We start from the raw sequence: 23,395 nt of genomic DNA on the forward strand, positions 1-23,395 counted from the left end.
CTCTATTTCTCTCCATCTTTTTTTATTTCATTAACATACATTAATGGGAGTGAGATTAAAATCTGAATAATTACAACTATTTCTAATTAATTGACATATTTATTCATGCAAAAAAATATCAAATGTTTATTTAGTATCTGCCTCATGTCAAGCTCTAGACTACAAGAGAGCAAGACTTAAGATTTCTGCCTTCATGGAGTTTACTTTCTACTGGAGAATAAATATGGAATAAGAAGAATATGATGTGGGCAGCCCAGGTGCCTCAGTGGTTCAGCACCACCTTCAACCCAGGGCATGATCCTGGAGACCCGGGATCGAGTCCCAAGTCAGGCTCTCTGCATGGAGCCTACTTCTCCCTCTGCCTGTGTCTCTGCCTCTCTCTCTCTCTCTCTCTCTCTCTCTCTGTGTCTTTCATGAATAAATGAATAAAATATTAAAAAAGAAGAATATTATGAAAGAAATAAAGTTATGGGAGACAAAGTTCTTGATGTACAAAACAAGATTTCAAAATGGAGCAAACAACTAGCTAAGAGAGCCTTTTTTTAAAAAAAAATAGGGTGAGGAGGTCATATGGGAAGAGAAATTTATGCACATCCTAACTGGAGAAATCATCAACTTTTTAAAAACCTTCAGCCAGCTGCAAGAACCTCAGCCTGCACTTAACTTTCTCCTCACCATAACAGCTGAATCATCTGCTTTCTTCACTTCCAAGTGAGCCAAAGCAATTTAACAAGCGTCAGTCCCTCATTTGCATATTAACTCAACCACTCTCAGTTAATCTAGTTTTAATTACTGTTTTGCATAGAAGACTTGAATGAGAACTATACTTGTAGCCTTTTGCCCATATAACTCTGCCCCCTCTTTGTCTTCTGTAGCACACAGTTTAGGTTTCTACTTACATTACAATTCTTTTTGCTCCCCAAAATGCTTATCTGCTTAAAGTTTTGGTAAATTCTTTTTTGGTTGCCACCTCTTAATATATCCAGAACAACTGACTCCAAATCCCCAGTACTGCTGTGGACACGTGAAAAATATACTTCCAAATACTATTGTTCTCTAGCATTTCCACTGGCAGACCTTGTAGTTCTGGCATTGAGTTCTTCTGCATCCAAACCTCCTATTTTTTAGTTGAGGTTCTGATCAGGCTTTATTTGGGCAAAATAATAGTTTCTACCTTCACTTCTTTGGAGAAGAGGATGTCATGATTACCTCAACCATCAGAGGATTCAAGTTTCAGGATATTTACTGAACAGACCTCAACTTATTTTCAAGTGGCTACATGGTCTTCCAATTTAGAACTAGATTGTTCTCTTTAATCAACACAAAACCCTTAGTTATTTTACTTTTTAAATGAGGGTCTTCTGACTCTAAAGATAAAGGACATTGGTCCTTGAGATCCTTTTGGATGTTCAGGCAACTAGAAACCTAGCAGAAGTATTGGCACTCTGTCCATGATGTGCAGCAGGCTCATAGGGCCTCCCAACAGGACATACTCTTCATAGAAGAAACTCCATAGCTCATTGTGAAGGTACAGTTAAGGGACCAGTAACCCCAGTGCCTTGAGCAGCCTATTACCACTCAGTGTTTAGGAATCTCCAAGACACATACAAGAGACCAATGATCCATTGGTAACATTTTGGAAAGTGGTCCTTGGTCCAGCATGCACCTGGCCCAAAACATTCATCCTGTAGCTTCAGTCATTTGAAAACAATCATGGGGGCAGCCCGGGTGGCTCAGTGGTTTAGCACCCCCTTCAGTCCAGGGCCTGATCTGGAGACCCAGGATCAAGTCCCACGTTGGGCTCCCTGCATGGAGCCTGCTTCTCCCTCTGCCTATGTCTCTGCCTCTCTCTCTCTCTTTCTCTTTCTCTCTCTCTCTCTCTCTTTCTGTCTGTCTCTCATGAATAAATAAATAAAATCAATCTTAAAAAAAAAAAGAAAACAATCATAGGAATACTCCTAGATTGGCAATAAATGATCAATCTCCTTCAGGAAACTTAGTGGGACTTATGTTTAAAGACTATGGCCCTTCTTTCTGTAATTTTCTGCCCTATTAGACTCACTTTACCTGGGCTGATTTAAAACCACATTGGCAGGCAGCCCGGGTGGCTTAGAGGTTTAGTGTGGCCTTCAGCCCAGGGTGTGATCTTGGAGACCCAAGATCGAGTCCCACGTCAGGCTCCCTGCATGGAGCCTGCTTCTCCCTCTGCCTGTGTCTCTGCCTCTTTCTCTCTGTGTGTCTCTCATGAGTAGATAAATAAAATCTTAAAAACATTAAAAAAATAAAATAAAACCACATTGGCCAAAATGGGGCCCTTTTAATCTCCCAGAACTAGTATACGTGTGTTCACAATCAGAAAAGGGTTATAAAACCAAACAAAACAGGTGGAGAAATTAATTTTAATTGGCATTTGGAGATCTTCCAAAGAAAAACTCTAAAGGTTGTTTCCCCTCAGGCAGTTAACTTTAAAGTTTCAGAAGCTAAAGACTTTTCTAAGAGACTCAAATTAAAAAAAAAAAAAAATCAGGGGACATCTCCCAACCTCTTCCTGTTCTTTCTTTGCCACCACCCCACTGCTTCTGCTCTTTCCCCACCACCTTCTTCTCCAGGCTCTTTTTCCTGTTCTCTACTTCTATATCCTGGTGTAGCTAAACCTCCAATTTATAATGACAGCCCAGAGGTTCCTCTAAATCCTCCAGCCATCCAGTCTCCTTTTAAAGTGATACCTAATGAAGAAGGCTCTGGGGCTTCATCCATCACATGGGAGCAACAGTGTCAGTTTTAAGCCCCACCAACCTCTCTTCCCCCTTTTGTTCTCTCAAAAAAAAAAAAAAAAACATATATATTTGAAAATGGCAGAATAGCACATAAAAAACAAAAACAACAACAACAAAAACAAAAACAAAAACAAACCCCTCAGCTTATGGGACATCTGGGTGGCTGAGTGTCTACCTTTGGCTCAGGGCGTGATCCCGGGATGCAGTGATTGAGTCCTGCATCAGGCTCCCTGCATGGAGCCTGCTTCTCCCTCTGCCTGTGCCTCTGCCTCTCTCTCTCTCTCTCTCTCTCTCTCTCTCTGTGTGTCTCTCATGAATAATAATAACAAAAAAAAAATCAGCTTAGCTTCTGGATTGTGCAACTTCTTCAAAGTTTCTAAGAAATTACTGAAGGGATTCAGGGCAAGTTTCCCCCAAATGTGCCACTTTGGCATGTGAACTACTTTGTGCTGAAGGCAATTGTGTTGCTGTGGGATCAAAAGAAATAGCCAGTGCCCTCCTGCTCATCTGGTTTTGTTTGCCTGCTTGCGACAGATAATTGTCGATTCTTTCCTTTAGCTATATTTGAGTGACTCCGGATTGCAGGAAGATAATATTCCTTGGATCTTCTTTGGAGGCCTGTCTTACATTCAAGGGGTGGTTATTTAATACTGACAGAAATATTTACTCTTTGTCTTGGGTAAAACCTGACAAGAATTTTTTAAGTAGGTCTGTAGTTAAAAGGTGATCACGTGGAAGCTGATATTCAGAGCCTGACAGGAATTTTTTGAGGCCTTCTTCCCTCAATTAAGATTAGAACTATGTACCTGGAGGGAAAGAATCAAATTAAGGATAATGTAGTTGGGTAGGTGAATCAACCTATGATATCATTTCAGTTATAACTCAATTCTTTGAGGAACTGAGAGTGTTATCCTTGTCTCATAAATTTTTGCAAAACTGGAAATAAGGCCCCAGAAACAATTGAGTCCTTCAGCCTATCCTTTTCACCAATCCACAAATCTCCCCTATCTGTTTGATCTCAGAAGGCTTGTAAATTCTTATAAGGTTATAACCTTTCTGGGAATTCTTATCTAGATCATCTCCAATTCCCAAGACTTAAAAAAAAAAAAAAAACTTTTAAAGAATATAAATGGATTTAGAAGTACCCTCCCATAGAAGTGCCTGGGTGGCTCAGTCAATTAAGCATCTGCCTTCAGCTCAAGTCATGATCCTGGGATCCCAGGATTGAGACCCTCATCAGACTCCCTGCTCCTTGGGGAGCCTCCTTCTCCCTTTCCACCCCCTACCCACATTCTCTCTCTTGTACTTTCTCTCTCTCAGATAAATAAACAAAATCTTTTTAAAAAAAAAAAAAATTACCCTGGCCCAAAATCTAGTCCACAGTTTCCATAAGGTTATTTGTCAAAGACAAATGCAAATCTTAAGTGTCTTCTCCACAAATATCAGTAGAAAAGTCTTAAGCCATCTAAGCAAGCAAACTTAACTATTCCACCCAGAATATATAAAATGGATATATAGATAGAAAGATAGATAGATAAAAAGTCTGCCTCCTGCTGTCCTTTTATAAACTAGTGAATTCTATATTATCATAGTTGTCTTGTGGCTAAAAATTTTATAATACCTGTAAGATTCTGTTTGTGCCTGTCTGTATGTTCAAATGTGCTGTATGTGGTATTTTCTACTTCTGAATGATATTGCCAAAATTAATTTGTAAAAGAGCTCCATTATTTTTTAAAAGATTTTATTTATTTTCGAGAGAGAGAGAGAGAGGGAGAGAGATCACGAGCAGGGGGAAAGGGCAGAGGTTGAAGCAGACTCCCCACTGAACAGGGAGCCTGATGTGGGACTCCATCCCAGGACCCTGGATCATGACCTGAACCGAAGGCAGATGCTTAACTGACTGAGCCACCCAGGTGCCCCAAAAGAGCTCTGTTTAATTAGCTTAAAAAATTAAGCACTTAGGGGTGCTTCGGTGGCTTGTGATCCTATCAGGTTGTGATCTGAGGGGCCTGAGATTGAGCCCAACACCACTGTCTGCTCAGTGGGGAGCCTGTTTATCCCTCTCCCTCTTCCTGCAGCTCCCCCTACATGTACTCACTCTCTCTCTCTGTGTTAAATAAATCAATTAAGCACTTAAATAGATTTGATATTCACAAAAATTATCAAAAATATAATAAATACTAACTCAAATAAGTTTCAAGTTCATGTGATCTGGAAAAATATTCAGTTACTAGTTTAATTAAAATAAACTTAAAACCTGTATTTTGCCTATATTTACTTACAGTCAAATAAGTTGATGATACGTGTCACAAAATGTTTTCAAAAAATATCTTGGAAGAATAACTGACTTTGGTATTTCATGAAGTGTTTATGAGTAATCTAAGCATAATTGTTAAAAAAACAAGTAAATTGAACAGATGTAAATAAAACAAAATTCTTAGTCAAATTTTTAAATAGTCCCCCAAATCTTTTTGGTAACCTAAAACTGTGAAGTTTTGCTGAGTTGGTTTAAGTATTGAGTTAATTCATTAAATATCCAGATCATTTCCAAATAAGATAAAATACTGAAACAGTAATTATTGAACATTGGTTTATCTAATATTAACTTCCTTATTACAGAGGAACTGCATCTGTTAGTAAACATATTCTGTGCAATATTGAAAGATTGTATTATTTAAAAAGCACATGTTTCTAGAAATCATGAAATGTATTCATAAATTTGCCAATCTAAAGAATGCTGGTATAACAGTTCACAATTGCTTACTATCTAGTTTTATTTAGTTAAGATTTTTGAGGGTTAAAACTTCTAATTAATATATGTAACTTAAGTGACTAAAATAATAAAGGAATTATCTTCTTCTGCTAGGAAGGTGGGATGTGTGTTCTTGATAAGAAAATAGGAGGAGTGGAAATATATTTTTGCTGCAGGGAAAGGAGGTAATTTTGTTCCAAAGTGAGGCCCATTATTTAAAGAGGGAAAACTTAGAAAGTATAAAAAATAAAGTTGTAGAAAGACTGTGGAAAACGAATCTTTGGAAGGAAACTTCCATATGTGATCATGCAAAGGCAGCAGCAAAAGAATCTGTAAAGATTGTGGCATGTATAGATAAAGTTCATTTCTGCTTCTACCAAAAAGGGCCCCTCATTGCCAACTTTTGCCATCCTAATATCCTTGTAACATGGCAACAATCTGATTCTGAATCAAAGAAATTAATGTAAGTGAACAATGGCTCTAAATTAAACCAGTAGTTGGATCATGGGAAGCCAAGACAGCCACTTGGTTCCTCCTGGCTCCCTGGCAAATCTTTTTTTTAAGATTTTACTTATTTATTCCTGAGAGACACAGAGAGAAGCAGAAACACAGATGGAGAAGCAGGCTTCTCACAGGGAGCCTGATGAGGGACTCAATCTCCAGACCGGGATCACACCCTGAGCCACAGGCAGACGCTCAACCGCTGAGCTACCCAGGCATTCCCATTTTTTGTTTTTTTGCATGCCTTTATCCACCATGGGACATGCAGGATGACTCAGATTATAAATAGACATTGGTAGAGATACTTCTACATTATGGCAAGTCTACCAACAGCAGGTCCATATTCCCAGGAAAACTTTTTTTGTTCCCAAAGTCCTGACACCTCCTTCCTCTGAGCCATTTAAACACCTGCAGTTAGACTTTATTTAATGGCCACTTAGTATAGGTCATCAGGATGTTCTTATTACTGTATATATGTTTTTTACACAGGTTGAAGCCTTCAGCTCCTGCAAGGCTGATGCCCTGACAGTAGCAATGAACCTGAGAAAACATGTTTCCCACTTGGGGTATACCTTCCATGATCCCCAGTGATCAAGGCATCCCACCATATGAGTATGACCAAATCATATGAGCCGTAACATAAATTTTGCAAACTTCTTGGAATTCTATTGATATACAACCTTCTTTTTTCTTTTTTTTTTTTAAGATTTTATTTATTCATGAGAGACAGAGAGAGAGAGAGAGAGAGAGGCAGAGACACAGGCAGAGGGAGAAGCAGGCCCCATGCAGGGACCCTGATGTGGGGCTTGATCATGGGTCTTCAGGATCATGCCCTGGGCTGAAGGCAGACGCTATACCGCTGAGCCACCTGGGCTGCCTGATATACAACCTTCTGATGATCTCTTGTTTCATGTGAGTATGACCAACCACTCTACATCTCCAGTGTCTTATAATCAAGCTTGTCATCAACAGGTTAAAAGGGTCAGGGGTGCTTCCTGCATCCCAATTGAAAGGATCCAATTGGTCACAGTTTTGTGCTTGTTGATTGGGCATTCTGGAAATGTCATCAGAGATGGCAGTCCTTGAGGCCCATTGGAAAGGGCCTTGCTAAGTATTCCTGATACTGACAGTGATGCAAAACTAGAAGCTGTGGATATTCATCACACAGCTAAAGAAGGTTCCAAGAGACTCCTAGTCCTGCACAGGTGCTGGAGAATTCCAAATCAAACTATCACAGAAGAGAGGTAGTGGACATTGAAGTATACTACTTCTACCCAAGATGACAGATCAAGACTTTAAACACAAAATCTTTCTCCTTATTTTTCCTTTCATTTATTCTGCAATTGACCTGGAAAGACAACATCTTCATCTGTATCTCTCAAACCACTGCTAAAAGGGGTAAACTTTGGAATTTAGAACAACCCCCTCTTTTGAGTATCATTGACATATAATGTCCCATTATTTCCAGGTGTAAGACATAGTGATTCAACAAGTTTGTCCATTATGCTATGTTGACCACAAGTATAGCTACCATCTGTCCTGTTACACTGCTGTTACAATATCCTTGACTATATTCCTTCTTGTGGCTTTTATTCCCAGGACTTATTCATTCCATTACTAAAAGCTTATATCTTCCACTTCCCTTTACCCATTTTGCCCATCCCTCTACCTTCCTCCCCTCTGGCAATCATCAGTTTGTTCTCTGTATTTGTAAGTCTGATTCTGCTTTTTGTTTGTTTATTCTTTTTTTTCTTTTTTTAAGACTTCACATATGAGTGGAATCCTATGGTGTTTATTTTTCTCAGTTTGACTTATATCACTTAGCATAAGACCCTTTAGGTCCATTCATGTTGTCTCAAGTGACACAATCTCATCTTTTTTTATGGCAGCAAAATATTCCATTTTATATATTACATTATATATATATATATATATATATATAACACACATATATATAAGATATATCCCCCACATCTTCCATATCCATTCATCTATCAATGGACACTATATATTACATTATATATATATATATATAGATAGATAGATAGATAGATAGATAGATATATCCCACATCTTCCTTATCCATTCATCTATCAGTGGACACTTAGGTTGTTTCATATCTTGGCTATTGTAAATAACATTATAATAAACATAGAAATGGAGTGCCTACGTGGTTCAGTCACTTAAGTGTCTGTCTTCAGCTCAGGTCATGATCTCAGGGTCCTGAGACTGAGTCCTGCCTTGGGCTTCTTGCTCAGCTGGGAGCCTGCTTCTCCCTTTCCTCCTTGCTCATGCTCTCTGTTGCTATCTTTGTCTCTCTCTCTCTCTCAAATAAATAAATAAATAAATAAATAAATAAATAAATAAAATCTTTAGATAAATAAACAAACATAGGAGTGTATATATCTTTTCAAATTAATGTTTTTGGGATGCCTTTTTCTCTACATCCTTGCCAACATTTGTTATTTCTTGTCTTTGACTTTAGTCATTGTGACAGGTGTGAGGTGATATCTCTTTGTAGTTTTGATTTGTATTTCCCTGATGATCCGTGATGTTAAGCATTTTTTCGTGTGTCTGTTGGCTATCTGGATGTCTTTTCTGGAGAAATGCCTATTCAGGTCCTCTACCCATTTTAAATCAGATGGTTTTTTTGATATTTAGTTTTATAAGTTCTTTGTATCTTTTGGATATTAACCCCTTATCAGATATATAATTTGCAAATATCTTGTCCCATTCAGTAGGTTGCCTTTTTGTTTTGTTGATGGTTTCTTTTGCTGTACAAAAGCTTCTTATTTTGACGTAGTTCTAACAGTTTATTTTTGCATTTGTTTCCAGGCCTCAAGAGACATATTTAGAAAAATGTTGTTTGGCCAAAATCAGAGAAATTACTGCCTATGTTCTCTTCTACAATTTTTAAGGTTTCAGGTCTTACATCCAGGTCTTTAACACATTTAAATTTGTTTTTATGTATGGTATTAAAAAGTGGTCCAGTTTCCTTCTTTTACATGTGACTGTCCAGTTTTTCCCAATACCATTTACCAAAAAGACTGTTTTCCCCCATTATACATTCTTGCCTTCTTTGTCATAGATTAACTGAGTTTATAATTATGGGTTTATTTCTGGGCTTTCTATTCTGTTCTATTGATCTATTTGTCTATTTTTGTGCCAGTACCATACCGTTTTGTGCCAGTACCATAGCTTTGTAGTATATCTTGAAATCTGGAATTGTGATATCTCCAGATTTGTTTTCCTTTCTCCAGCTAAGAGGCTTTCATGATTCAGGATCCACTTTTTGGCAGATTCCTACTTTCCTGGTTAGGGATAAAAATAAATGAGGCTATATGATCAAGAACTTCTTCATTCTTGAAATTGTTGCAGAATCCACTGCTAAACCAATAGCAGAGCTGTTAACAAAGATCCTTAGACTTTCTGGCCAAAGTTGTTCTTGGTAATAAAATAGCCCCTGATAATTTTTTAGCTGAGCAAGGAGGAGTGTGTACAATAGCTAATACCTCTTGCTGTGTTTGGATAAATACTTCACAACGGGTAGAGTTAGAAACTACTAAACTGCTTAAATTGAAGAGTCTCTGAAGGGACCTTCAAGTTTTTCCCCTGGATGGTGTAACTTTAAATTTTCTGATGCTTTTGGTTGGTTCTCTTTAGAATTTGGGGCTTTTTTGCATTCAGGTTTGCAGGTTATACTATTAGTCATTATGCTAACCTGTATCTTAATTGTTATGTTTAAGCCGTTTGTGATGTGTATTTCCTGATGTTCTGCTACTCAGAATGTCAAAATAAAGGCTATTCAGAGACTTGAAAGCATTCATTAGACCTTCCCTTTGACAACAGGAAATGAAATTTACTTGATTTAGCCTAAAGTCCCTCTCCCTAAAAGGTCTCTTTGTTACTCAAATATGGTTTTAAGACTCTCACACAACAGGCTTAAAGATTTATTATAAGAGTATGAGATTCCCCATTCTGAGGGACATGGTGGACCCAGAACAAGTACTAACCACTCTGGCAACACAATGGAACCAAACAGAAAGGACTGATCTTGTCAAAAAAGATCTCAATCAAAAGGGGGAAATGCACAAGAAGATTTCAATACGGAGCAAGCAAACCTCACTTTTTAAAAAATAGGGTCTCTTTAAAATCGAGTTGGGAGCCCGGATGACAGGATGAATTTATGCACATCCTCATTGCAGATGTTATAAACTTTTAAAAAACCTTCCAGCTAGAAGGAAGCCCTCAGTCTGCACTTAACTTCCTCCTCACAATGACACCTGAATTATTTGCACTTATTACGTCAAAAGGAGTCAACGTGATTTAACAAGCTTCAAGCCCTTATTTGCATATTAACTCAACCAATCCCAGTTAACCTGGTTTCAATCCCCGTCTTTCACAGAAGACCCAAATAAGAATTACATTTGTGGCTGTTTGCCTATATAAAACCCTGTTCCCTCTTTGTCTTTCTTGGAATACAATTTAGATTCCTCCCTAAATCTGTGTCTCTCAAACTGAAATTCTAATTGCCCAAATAGATGCCTGTTGGCTTAAATTTTCAGTGAATTTGTTCTTGGTCGACACTGGGAAGGTTCTTTTTTAGAAAAGGTGGCCAGGGAAGGCTGCTTCAGAGGGGCTAGTTCACCTGAGACATAGATGACAGAACAAACTTCTTAAGCAGAGGGAAACACAAATTTCCCTGAGTGGGAAAGGGCCTATTGTGTGAGTGTTTGTGAAAAGAAGCAATGTGGTTTTAGGCATTATAGTACAGTGATTAATTGGGTGGGTTCTGGTGCCATATGTTACCACTTCAGAGCTCTGTGATCTTGGGCACATCATTTAACCTTTGGGAGCCTCAGTTTCTTCATTTGTAAAATGCGTTAGTACAATTACTACCTCACATAGATGTTGGAAATATTAAATAAAATATTGTGTGTTAAGTGGTTATCACCATATCTACACATGTTAGGGGCTCTATAAATTTCATTGGGTTGATCATAACTCCTTTTCCCTCGAAAAACTCAACTGAGACAACAAAATGAACTCAGTTATTTCACATAGCAGATCGTTCTATGGTAAGTTAAACTTTCAGGTGTGGTTTGATCTAGAGATTACAATGGACTCTGACTCTCATTCCCTTAATTCTCTTTGTTATATCCTAGTGCATCTGCATTTTCACCCTACTGGCTTCCCACATAATGACAAAGGTGGTAGTGTCTGCCATGGGGCTTATTCTGCACATTTCCATCGTGTTCCAGGCCTCACATGGATATTCCATTCTATCCAGAGAAAGAAAATATATGCCAGAATATTTCTTGTTGAAGTTCTGAGTCAGTCTGATTGGATTGGCTTGGGTCACAAGCTACCCTGAACAAAGCATTGCAGCCAGAAGGTGGCTTAATTTAGGTCATGTGCTCCTGGAGTTAGGAATGGAGTCAAATTTGTAAAGACCCTTTGAATTTCCAATGAAAATTAGGAGTTGATGGGAAAGCAGAAGGGAAAATGACACTGGGGATACAAAAGTATATTCAGGGGTATTGTATTTTATTACTACCATTCTACACAGATAATAGAACAGTGATTTTCGATAAGAGAACTATGTTGTAATTTTGATCTTCTCGTAGCTCTGAGACATACTCAATTGACCCTACAGCATCAGTTTCATCTTAAATTTGCTCAACAAATTTCTTCAACCTCTGATGGGCAAGACATTGATACAGTGAAAATCAACAGAATTATCCCTGTCCTCATCAAGCTAATGTTCTAGTATAGTGGGATTTAAATATAAATTTTATAGCCTCATCAAGCAGATGCTCTTAACATCAAGGTGCAATAAAGTTTGTAGCAATCTGTTATTTTTGCCCTTGTGTCTTCTGTTTTATGTCCCACGAGCCCAGAAACTGAAATATAATGTTGGAACCATGGAAAAATTCAATTTAAGCTTCATTTTTTAAAAATGTCTCAATCCAAGGGAACTTGGAACCTACTGGAAACCATTCTTTCACGATTTCATGTTAATGGTTTATTAATTATGGTTTCTTTAAATATTTGTTAGGAAAAGTGTTAGGGTGTAAAAGTAGAAATTATATCCCAAAAAATATAATTTGTCAAGAAAGATAGAAAGGTATAGTAAAGATTAAAAAAAAAAAAAAAATTAAAAAAAAAAAATTAAAAAATTAAAAAAAAAAAAAAAAAGGTATAGTAAAGATTTACAGCATCCTTTGGGAGAAGTGTTTGATATAATAAGGAATCATTCTAATTAACAAGTAAAAATCAATCAAAGAAAATAAAACATGTAATTCAGGGATCCCTGGGTGACTCAGCAGTTTAGTGCCGGCTTTAGGCCCAGGGCGCGATCCTAGGGTCCCAGGATCAAGTCCTGCATCAGGCTCCCGGGAGAGCCTGCTTCTCCCTCTGCCTGTGTCTCTGCCCCCCCCCCCCCCCTCTCTCTCTCTCCCTCTATGTTTATCATGAATAAATAAATAAAATATTTTAAAAAACCATGTAATTCACAGCCTGAAACTCAAACTTCAATTTCTGTTTTTCTTTTAAAGCTAACTTCCCTATTTGGAGATGTTTGCTGGTTTCATTTTACAGAAATAATCTTTTTTTCCCCTGTTGAAATTTATTGCTCCTTATGAGAGCTGAGAATGGTAGTTAATGAAGTCCCCCCCCCCCCCCCTTCTTGAGAATACAAGAACCAGGCCTAACCCAGGAACGGCCCACGCCCAGCTATACCAAGAACTTAAGCAACGGAAAACAACCTATGGTTTTTCCGAGATAAGAAAAAAAAAAAAAAAAAAACCCTCCCCGCCCTGACGGAAGGTCCCAAAGTATGCATGTATTAACCTTCAAACAGGCCAATCATGTAATAACCCGTGTGCTATGCTGATTCTGTGGTTTTCGCTTTTTTTTTTTTTTTTAATTTTTATTTATTTATGATAGTCACACAGAGAGAGAGAGAGAGGCAGAGATACAGGCAGAGGGAGAAGCAGGCTCCATGCACCCGGAGCCTGACGTGGGATTCGATCCCGGGTCTCCAGGATCGCGCCCTGGGCCAAAGGCAGGCGCCAAACCGCTGCGCCACCCAGGGATCCCTGGTTTTCGCTTTTAAAAGGCCCCTGTACCTACTATTCGGGGCTCTTCCACCCTAGTGGCGGAGGGCCCGTTTGCGCAAACGTTCAATAAACTCCTCATGCTGATTGCATCTGCCTGTCCGGGAGTCTGAGTCTCTGGGGCATCCGCCGAGACGTTGGTTCTCTAGGAAAAGTGAGGACCTAACATTTTTGGGGGCTTGTCCGGGATCTGAGGCGCCCCCAGGCTCAGCCCTGAGAGTGGCAGGAGGTAAGGCCGAGCTCACTAGTCATATGTCTGTTTCGTCTGTTTGTCTGACTGGCCGGGTCTGAATTGTCTACAGGACTAGCGTCTGTTCGGATGGCCCAGGGACGGGACTTTTAAATATATATTTTTAAAATTTTTCTTTATTTATTTATGATAGTCACAGAGAGAGAGAGAGAGAGAGAGGCAGAGACATAGGCAGAGGGAGAAGCAGGCTCCATGCACTGGGAGCCCGACGTGGGATTCGATCCCGGGTCTCCAGGATCCCGCCCTGGGCCAAAGGCAGGCACTAAACCGCTGCGCCAACCAGGGATCCCGGGACGGGATTTTTAACAATATTATTTTGCAGACCCCCAGGTGCTGACCGGGTTGATTGAATCCATTCTGTTGACCCACCAGCCGACCTGGGATGATTGCCAACAGCTCCTGCAGACTCTCCTCACCACGGAGGAGAGACAACACGTCTACCTCGAAGCACGAAAGAACGTCCCCGGGGCAGACGGGAGGCCCACCCAACTGCCCAATGAAATCGAGGACGTTTTCCCCTTGGTTTGCCCCAACTGGGACTACAACACCGTTGCTGGTAGGGAGCGGCTCCATCTCTATGGCCAGGTACTCCTAGCAGGTCTCAAAGGGGCAGGGCGGCGCCCCACCAATTTGGCAAAGGTACGTGCTATAGTACAGGGAAAGGATGAAACTCCCGAAGGTTTTCTAGAAGGATTAACGGAAGGTTACCGCATGTATACCCCCTTTGGTCCCTTGGCCGAAGATCGGCAACCAGACATAATCATGTCCTTCATCGGACAGTCAGCCCCAGACATTCGTAATAAGTTACAACCATTAGAGGGGCTATAAGGATACACTTTACAGGACTTAGTAAAAGAGACAGAAAAAATCTTTAATAAGAGAGAAACCCCAGAGGAAAGGGAGGAAAGAATCCGTAAAGAACAGGAGGAACGAGAAGATAAAAGGGATAAAAAGCGTAATAAAGAACTAACTAGAATACTGGCCACCGTAGTGCAGGGCTCAGGGCAAAATAAGTCAGGACAGAATAAGGACCTGGGAGACAAAAGAAAACCGCAGGTCGAGCGAGACCAGTGTGCCTATTGCAAAGAGAAAGGACATTGGGTCAAAGATTGCCCAAAAAAGGCCCAGTCGCAAGGTCCTAAAAAGAAGTCCATCCCCGTTTTGTCCCTAGAAGATGAAGATTAGGGACGTCAGGGCCAGGAGCCACCCCCCCAGCCTCGGATAACCCTTAAAGTGGGGGGCCAACCGGTCACCTTTCTGGTTGATACGGGAGCTCAACATTCAGTTTTGACTGAAGCGGAGGGACCTCTAAGTTCTAAAACCTCCTGGGTGCAGGGGGCAACTGGGGGCAAATTGTACCGATGGACAACCGAGCAAAAGGTCCACCTGAGCAGGGGACAAGTGGCACACTCCTTCCTACTGGTCCCAGACTGCCCCTACCCCCTCCTAGGCCGAGACCTCCTCTCAAAGGTGGGGGCCCAGATTTATTTTCATCAGAAAGGGGCCACCGGTACTGGCGCGGAGGGACAACCCCTCCAGGTGCTGACTTTGCGCTTAGAAGATGAGCATAGGTTGCACGAGGACCCTCTGCCATCCGTGCAACCCTTAGATCCTGAATGGCTCGCCAAATATCCTCAGGCCTGGGTGGAAACGGCTGGAATGGGGTTAGCAATCAACCAGCCGCCCATAATTATAAAGCTAAAACCCTCGGCCACTCCCGTATCCATCCGGCAATATCCGATGAGTAAGGAGGCCAAAGAGGGTATTCGGCCACACATACAGAGATTATTACAATTGGGCATCTTGATACCTTGCCAGTCGCCTTGGAACACTCCCCTCCTACCTGTAAAAAAAAACCCTGTACAGGAGATTATCGGCCGGTACAAGACCTACAGGAGGTCAATCGTAGAACCGAGGATATACACCCCACGGTACCAAAACCCTACAACTTACTCAGCACCTTGCCCCCAAGCCACGTCTGGTATACGGTGTTAGACTTAAAGGATGCATTCTTTTGCTTAAAACTAAGCCCCCAAAGCCAGCCTATCTTTGCCTTCGAATGGAAAGATCCAGAAACGGGACTCTCGGGGCAGCTCACCTGGACAAGACTACCACAGGGATTTAAAAACTCTCCCACCTTGTTCGACGAAGCCCTGCACCAAGACCTGGCAGACTTCCGAGTCAGTCATCCGGACCTTGTCCTCCTACAATATGTGGATGATTTGCTTCTAGCAGCTAAGACAGAACAGGATTGCGTGCGAGGTACGGGGCCCTGCTCGAAAAATTGGGAAAACTGGGGTATAGAGCCTCTGCCAAGAAGGCCCAAATAGGCCAGAGACGAGTAACCTATCTGGGCTATCTCCTAGAAGGGGGACAGAGATGGCTGACGGAAGGCCGCAGAAAGGCCGTGGCTCTGATTCCAGCACCCACCAACGCCAGAAAACTATGGGAGTTCCTCGGCAGTGCCGGGTTCTGTCATCTCTGGATACCTGGGTTTGCAGAGCTAGCGGCTCCCCTATACCCCCTTACTAAAACCAACGCCCCCTACCACTGGGGAAAAGAACAACAATTGGCTTTTGAGAAAATAAAAAGAGCCTTATTAACTGCCCCCGCCTTTAGTCTCCCAGATATGACCAAGCCGTTTACGTTATATGTCGATGAACACCAAGGAGTAGCCAAGGGGGTCCTAACTCAGAAACTGGGATCTTGGAAAAGGCCTGGGGCCTACTTCTCAAAAAAATTAGACAGCATGGCTGCAGGATGGCCCCCATGCCTCCGAATGATAGCAGCCGTGGCAGTTCTAGTAAAAGACTGATAAGTTGACCCTTGGCCAACCCCTCACCGTGGTGGCCCCCCACGCTATAGAGACAGTCATCCGTCAGCCCCCGGATCGGTGGCTCTCGAATGCTCGGATCACCCATTACCAGGCCATGTCAGATACGGTTCGGGGCGGCGACAACCCTAAACCCAGCCACCCTACTCCCAGAAACCGAGTCCTCCTCCCCGGTAGCGCACGATTGCCATCAGATTCTAGCAGAAGCCCACGGCACCAGAGAGGACCTGACAGACCAACCTCTACCAGATGCTGAAGCAACTTGCTACACAGACGGAAGTAGTTTTCTGCAGGATGGTGAGCGTAAGGCCGGGGCGGCTGTGGTGGATGGAAAAACTGTCTTCGGGGCCAGTGCCTTAAAACCTGGAACTTCAGCTCAGAGGGCAGAGCTTATAGACCTAACTCAGGCTTTAAAAATGGCTAAAGACAAAAAGGTCAACATTTACATGGACAGCAGGTATGGTATGCCTTTGCAACTGCCCACATACACAGAGAAATATACCGAAGGAGGGGCCTCCTGACCTCCGCAGGTAAAAACATCAAAAATAAAGAAGAAATACTAAATCTTCTCCATTCTCTCTTTTTACCAAAAAAACTGAGTATAATTCACTGTCCCGGACATCAACGAGGCAACGATCCAGTAGCAGAGGGAACCAGAATAAGGGGAGAAAAGCCGGGAACTAATTGGGAAATAGACTTTACCGAGATTAAACCAGGTAAATATGGTAACAAGTACCTCTTAGTGTTTATAGACACCTTTTCAGGATGGACAGAAGCATTCCCCACCAAATGGGAAACTGCCCAGGTGGTTGTCAAGAAAATCCCGGAAGAAATCTTTCCCCGGTTTGGACTACCCAAGGTAATAGGGTCGGACAATGGCCCTGCCTTCGTCTCCCAGGTAAGTCAGTTGGTGGCTAGACAGCTGGGGATAAATTGTAAATTACATTGCGCTTACAGACCCCAGAGTTCAGGGCAGGTAGAAAGAATGAATAGAACAATTAAAGAGACCCTAACTAAATTAACCTTGGAGACTGGCACTAGAGACTGGGTCCAACTCCTCCCCATGGTCCTGTTCCGAGTCCGAACACTCCCGCGCACCATGGACTAACTCCATATGAAATTCTTTATGGAGGTCCCCCACCAGTGACGGATTTACTAGACCCTGTCATTGACCCTCTTACTGATGCTCCCGGTTTACAGGACCGGCTAAAGGTGCTCCAGATCATCCAGCGTCAGATCTGGAAACCCCTCGCCGCTGCCTACCGCCCCGGAGATTTAACCAACCCACACCCATTCCAGACCGGTGACTCTGTCTACGTTAGAAGACATCAGTCTAAGACTCTCGAGCCCCGCTGGAAGGGTCCATATACCGTGCTACTAACCACCCCGACCACCTTGAAGGTAGACGGCATTGCTGCCTGGATCCACGCTTCACACGTTAAGCGCGCCCCACCCACGAGCACCGCTAGCACCAGCCAGGACAAATCAGACGAGCCACCCCAATGGAAACTCCACCACTCTCAAAACCCACTCAAGATAAGACTTTCAAAAATTGTTCAGTAACAATTATTATACTCATACTCTTTCTAATGCTTTGCACTCCCGCCAAAGGTAACCCTCATGCCCCCAAAAAGTTAACCTGGCAAGTATTAACGTCTGGGGGTGACGAGGTCTGGTCAATAACAAAAACTACTCCCATAGGAACCTGGTGGCCCAACCTATACCCTGACTTATGTAACTTAACTATAGGGGCCCCCAGCCCATGGGACCTAGAAGGGTATTCTGACACCTCTAAAGCCCCCAACTGAGAAAGCCCCCCTGGACAAAAAGGATTAGACCCCTGGGGAGGATGTGGCACGCCAGACAGGAGGTCCATGTTACACACCCTCCCCTTCTATGTCTGTCCCGGGTCCCACAGAGACTGTAAGTTAAATCCCACTTGTGGAGGAAAGGAACACTTCTACTGTAAAAATTGGGGGTGCGAGACTACAGGGGACACAGGATGGAGACCCTCCTCCTCCTGGGATTACATCATTGTCAAGGCTAACTATACCCGCCTGGCGATTCATGGTCCCACCTCCTCGTTTAACGAATGGAAACCCCTAAGCCGTGGGCCATGCCAAGGATGGTGTCATCCCCTGCAAATATCCTTCACGGAACCTGGCAAGAAGGCCACGAACTGGGCAAAAGGGTATTCATGGGGACTCAGGTTATACAAGGAAAGAACAGATGACGGGTTTATGTTCAGATTAAGCTAAAAATAGAATCCCTAGACCCCTTGGCGGTCGGACCCAATAAGGTCCTTGGGGGCCGGAGGGCTCCTGTTAAACCAACAGCCCCGGCCCCGGCCCGGCCGCAAGGAACGCCACTCCCAACGACTTTATGGCCACACCGACCCGACGACCCCCCACCCAACACGGGACAACGATTATTCAACCTCATCACGGGGGCTTTCCTGGCTCTCAACCAGACCAATCCTGACATAACCAAATCCTGCTGGCTTTGCCTTGCATCCACCCCCCCCCCTTATTATGAAGGAATTGCCACCCCCGGAAACTATAGCAATACCACTAATGCTCAAAAATGCATGCCCGACTCCCATCCCCAACTTAGCCTTACAGAAGTCTCAGGACAAGGAACCTGCATAGGAACCCCTCCCCGAGGTTACCAGGAACTCTGCAATACCACCATCCCAATCTCAGGATCCGACTCCTACCTGGTACCCCAGCCGGGAGCGTGGTGGGCATGCAACAAAGGCCTCACCCCTTGTGTATCTGCTCCGGTCCTAAATGACTCTGAGGACTTCTGTGTCATGGTGCAGATTATGCCCAGGGTATTCTATCACCCTGCTGAAACTCTAGAAAATCAATATGACGGGCACCCCACCCGATTTCGGCGCGAGCCCGTGTCCCTAACTCTGGCGGTCATGCTGGGTTTGGGAGTCGCAACAGGGGTGGGCACTGGTGCAGCTGCCCTGATTCAGGGTTCGCAAGGCTACCTGGAACTCCAAGCTGCTGTAGACGAGGATCTTCGGACACTAGAGCAGTCCGTTTCTAAATTAGAACAATCCCTTACCTCACTCTCTGAAGTAGTACTTCAAAACAGAAGAGGCCTAGATTTACTATTCCTCAAAGAGGGAGGGTCATGTGCGGCCCTAGGAGAGGAATGTTGTTTTTATGCAGACCATTCCGGAGTCATTAAAGACTCCATGGCCAAACTCAGGGATAGACTAAACAAAAGACAAAGAGATCGGGAAGCCCAACAAGGCTGGTTTGAAGGCTGGTCCCCCTGGATGACCACCCTGATCTCAACCATTATGGGCCCCTTATTTATCCTACTCCTGTTACTAACCTTTGGCCCCTGTATTCTCAATGGGCTACTCCAGTTCATTCGAGAAAGATTATCCATTACCCAAGCCCTGGTATTAACACAACAATACCGGGCCCTCCAAACAGAAGAGAGTACCCCCTAAGATTTTAAGATTAAAATCAGTCCAAACAAAGAGGAGGGAATGAAGCCCCCCCCCCTCCTTCCTGAGAATACAAGAACCAGGCCTAACCCAGGAACGGCCCACGCCCAGCTATACCAAGAACTTAAGCAACGGAAAACAACCTATGGTTTTTCCTAGATAAAAAAAAACAAAACAAAACCCTCCCCGCCCTGACGGAAGGTCCCAAAGTATGCATGTATTAACCTTCAAACAGACCAATCATGTAATAACCCGTGTTCTATGCTGATTCTGTGGTTTTCGCTTTTAAAAGGCCCCTGTACCTACTATTCGGGGCTCTTCCACCCTAGTGGCGGAGGGCCCGTTTGCGCAAACGTTCAATAAACTCCTCATGCTGATTGCATCTGCCTGTCCGGGAGTCTGAGTCTCTGGGGCGTCCGCCGAGACGTTGGTTCTCTAGGAAAAGTGAAGACCTAACATTATGTTTTGCTGTGGTTCTCACTGTGGAGATTATTACCATCACTATAGAAAAGGGCCAAACAATTATGATGATGGAAAATGATACAATGTCTTCTTTGGCCATAGATATAATTTTGAGGGAAGATTGATGAATTTCTTCTTCTGACTACTGTGAATAACAAACCATCTAGCCTATTCTTCCTTTGCTTTGTATCACTTGTGCCCTCCTTTTGTCCTTTATTGGATCATTGACTCATCAACCACAGTCTTATGTAGGACATTTACTACTTCTGAAAATTCTTTTTTTTTTCAAAAAAAAAAAAATAAGCTTTATTGAGGTATAATTGACCTATAAAATTTTAAGATATTGTTTGATATACGTATATATATATAAAAGGATTTCCCCCATCTAGTTAATAAACACATTTATCACCTCGTATTTATCTTATTTCAGAATGTAAATGTTCTCATAAGAGAAAAAAATTATTTTAAGTCACATTGAAATTTGACCATGCATTAGGCATCTAGCAGCAAAGCCTGATGTTGTCAGGGGGCATAGCGTGGCCAGCCTCTTTAGATTTCCCTGAGAGCAGAAATGGTTCATTAGGCTGGGACATTGACCTTCCTCTGGGACTCCTCCTCCAATCTCAGCCAAGGGCTATTGAATGAAGTTGACTCCACCCCAGATCCAGGTGTAGATCTTACCACCCAGGCCTATGTCCACTGAAGAATTGTTCCCCTTGCCTCTATGTTTAGTTCATAAATGAGCACACCACCAAATCAGGCCAATCAGAGATTCAAGTAGAGGCATTTTTTGTAAGCTCTGAGAAAAGCAGGCACTCTGTCCCCTCACTGGACACAAATGAGAGATTATATATTCTGAAAAGTGGTGATGTTTATGTTGGGAGCACAGGGAGTGAGACTGCCAAAAACGGTTTCTGACAAGGAGAAATTGGATTTCAAAAATGGACAGAGAAGCTAAGTTCTGGTAACATATTTTAGGCACCTGGACCAAAGTTTACCTGAAGCCTGCTGGACTTCTCAATGACATGAACCAATAAACATTCCTTCATAGTTCCAGTTTGGACTGGGTTTTCTTTTGTTTTCAACAAAAAGACTAACTGATATGCTATATAAAACACCGATAACATCAGTCAGTCTCCTGTTTAAAAGTTCTCCAGGTGTTCATTTTCTTCAAGATAAATTCAAACCTGTGAGCTTAGCACAAGATCTGACCCTTCTTACATTGACATCTTCCTTCTGGGAGCACCCAGTTTCTTTGGATTCATCCAAAACACTGTGCTTTATTTTTTTTTAAACCGATGCACTCTGCATACATCATAATAGCATGACTCCAAAAGAGAAAGAGAGCCTTATTTCCATTATCTGTAAGTTGGGAATAAGGGCAGTGTGTTCCCTACCATTTGGCGTAATGGCTCCCATGAGGTAATAATAAGTGTGTTAATGCACGATACCTTCTCAATAAATGTTTATTAAATGCAAAAAGTGACTGAAAAATATTAATTAAGGAAGCAATTCTCTGAAGTCCTGGATGATCCGTGTGATAAATTAAGTGCTTTTGAGGAACATGTACACTTCTAGACCTTCTCCCCACCATGTTGGAATTTTTACACTGGAACAATCAAAACATAATTTCTTTTTTTTTTTTTTAAGATTTAATTTATTTATTCATGAGAGAGAGAGAGAGAGAGAGAGAGAGAGAGAGAGACACTGGCAGAGGGAGAAGCAGGCTCCAATGCAGGGAGCCTGATGCGGGACTTGATCCCGGGACTCTAGGATCACGCCCTGGGGCGAAGTCAGGTGCTAAACCGCTGAGCCACCCAGGGATCCCCAAAACATGTAATTTCTAATTAATTAAACATGCTTTTAAATTGAAAAGGGAGAGGTAGCCTATTGACTCTCTAACTTTTAGAAGGAATCATTGTTTCTCTTTTATCTAATAAGTTTTACTCTGCTTCAGAAGTCCGAGGTATTAGGGTCTTTATAGAATTATTCATTCTAGGGGATCCCTGGGTGGCTCAGTGGTTTAGCGCCTGCCTTTGGCCCAGGGCGTGATCCTGGAGTCCTGTGATCGAGTCCCGGGTCAGGGTCCCGGCATGGAGTCTGCTTCTCTCTGCCTCTCTCTCTCTCTCTCTCTCTCTCTCTCTGTCTATCATAGATAAATCTTTAAAAAAAAAAAAAAAAAAGAATTATTCATTCTAATAGAACATATTCTCTGCTTCTACTGAGACTCCATTCTTTTTTTCTTTTAATTCCAGTATAGTTACATACAGTGTTATATTGGTTTCAGGTGTACAATACAGTGATTTCACAATTCTATGTATTACTCAGTACTCAGCAAGATAAGTGTACTCTTAATCCCCTTTACCCAGTCACCCAACCCCCCACTGACCTCCTTTCTGGTAATCATCAGTTTGTTTACTATACTTTAGAGTATGACTTTTGTTTTTTCTCCTTTTTCTGTGTTCATTTGTCTTGTTTCTTAAATTCCACATGTGAGATCATGTAGTATTTGCTGAGACTCTACTCTTAACGATTTCACTGAATTCCTATTTTGAGCCCTTTTCCAATGAGCCCTGATGAAATTTATGGGCCTATCCCAAGCCTCAGTGAACTCAAATGAGGGTCCAATGCACACAGAGTGACCTGGGTAAACCATAGTGTACAACCTCCTTCTCATTCTCTTGGCTTCTATAGATTTGGCCTTGCAGCATTATGATGATGTTAGTGTGATGATAAAGTACACAGAGTGGAGTAGTGGTTAGGGCTTCGACTCAGTAGCTGCACTGACTGGTACTCTAGGTGTAGGTCATACACAGTCGCTGACTACTTGAAATCTGGCTAGCAGGATTGCAGAACTACATTTTTTAACTTTACTTAATATTATACTAAATTTAACTTAAAATATGGATAACCCATTAAGTTATGGGAAACTTTTGAGTATGTTTAGAACAATTAGGGGATGTGAATCTTCTTTTTCAACTATAAATTTTATGAAATCTAAATACCGATTAAGTATTTCTGCTGAAAATTTAGCATTCAAATGGAGATGTGCTCTAAGTGTAAAATCACACTAGATTTCAAAACCTAATATGATTAAAAAGAATGTAAAATATCTCATTTATAGACCTTGCATTGAATATATATTGAAATGATAATATTTTGGATATATTGAGCTAAACAGAAAATATTGTTAGAATTCATCTGTTTTCCCTTACTTTTTAAATACAGTTACC

General features: G+C 42.1%; 1 protein-coding gene across 1 annotated transcript in view; it reads left to right on the plus strand.

Annotated features, from left to right (window-relative positions):
* The window catches only part of LOC121495127, a 91,817-nt gene extending 74,023 nt beyond the window's left edge, over positions 1-17,794 (plus strand). The window contains 8 exon segments of the mRNA XM_041762413.1: positions 13,257-13,377; positions 13,721-15,246; positions 15,249-15,663; positions 15,666-16,209; positions 16,211-16,330; positions 16,332-16,689; positions 16,692-17,310; positions 17,313-17,794. Of these exon segments, the coding sequence (XP_041618347.1) occupies positions 13,257-13,377; positions 13,721-15,246; positions 15,249-15,663; positions 15,666-16,209; positions 16,211-16,330; positions 16,332-16,689; positions 16,692-17,310; positions 17,313-17,794 (4,185 nt within the window).
* Positions 17,795-23,395: the final 5,601 nt, after the last annotated feature.

This window comes from Vulpes lagopus, chromosome 7, assembly GCF_018345385.1.
Source record: "Vulpes lagopus strain Blue_001 chromosome 7, ASM1834538v1, whole genome shotgun sequence".
In the NCBI taxonomy this organism is placed as follows: Eukaryota; Metazoa; Chordata; class Mammalia; order Carnivora; family Canidae; genus Vulpes; species Vulpes lagopus.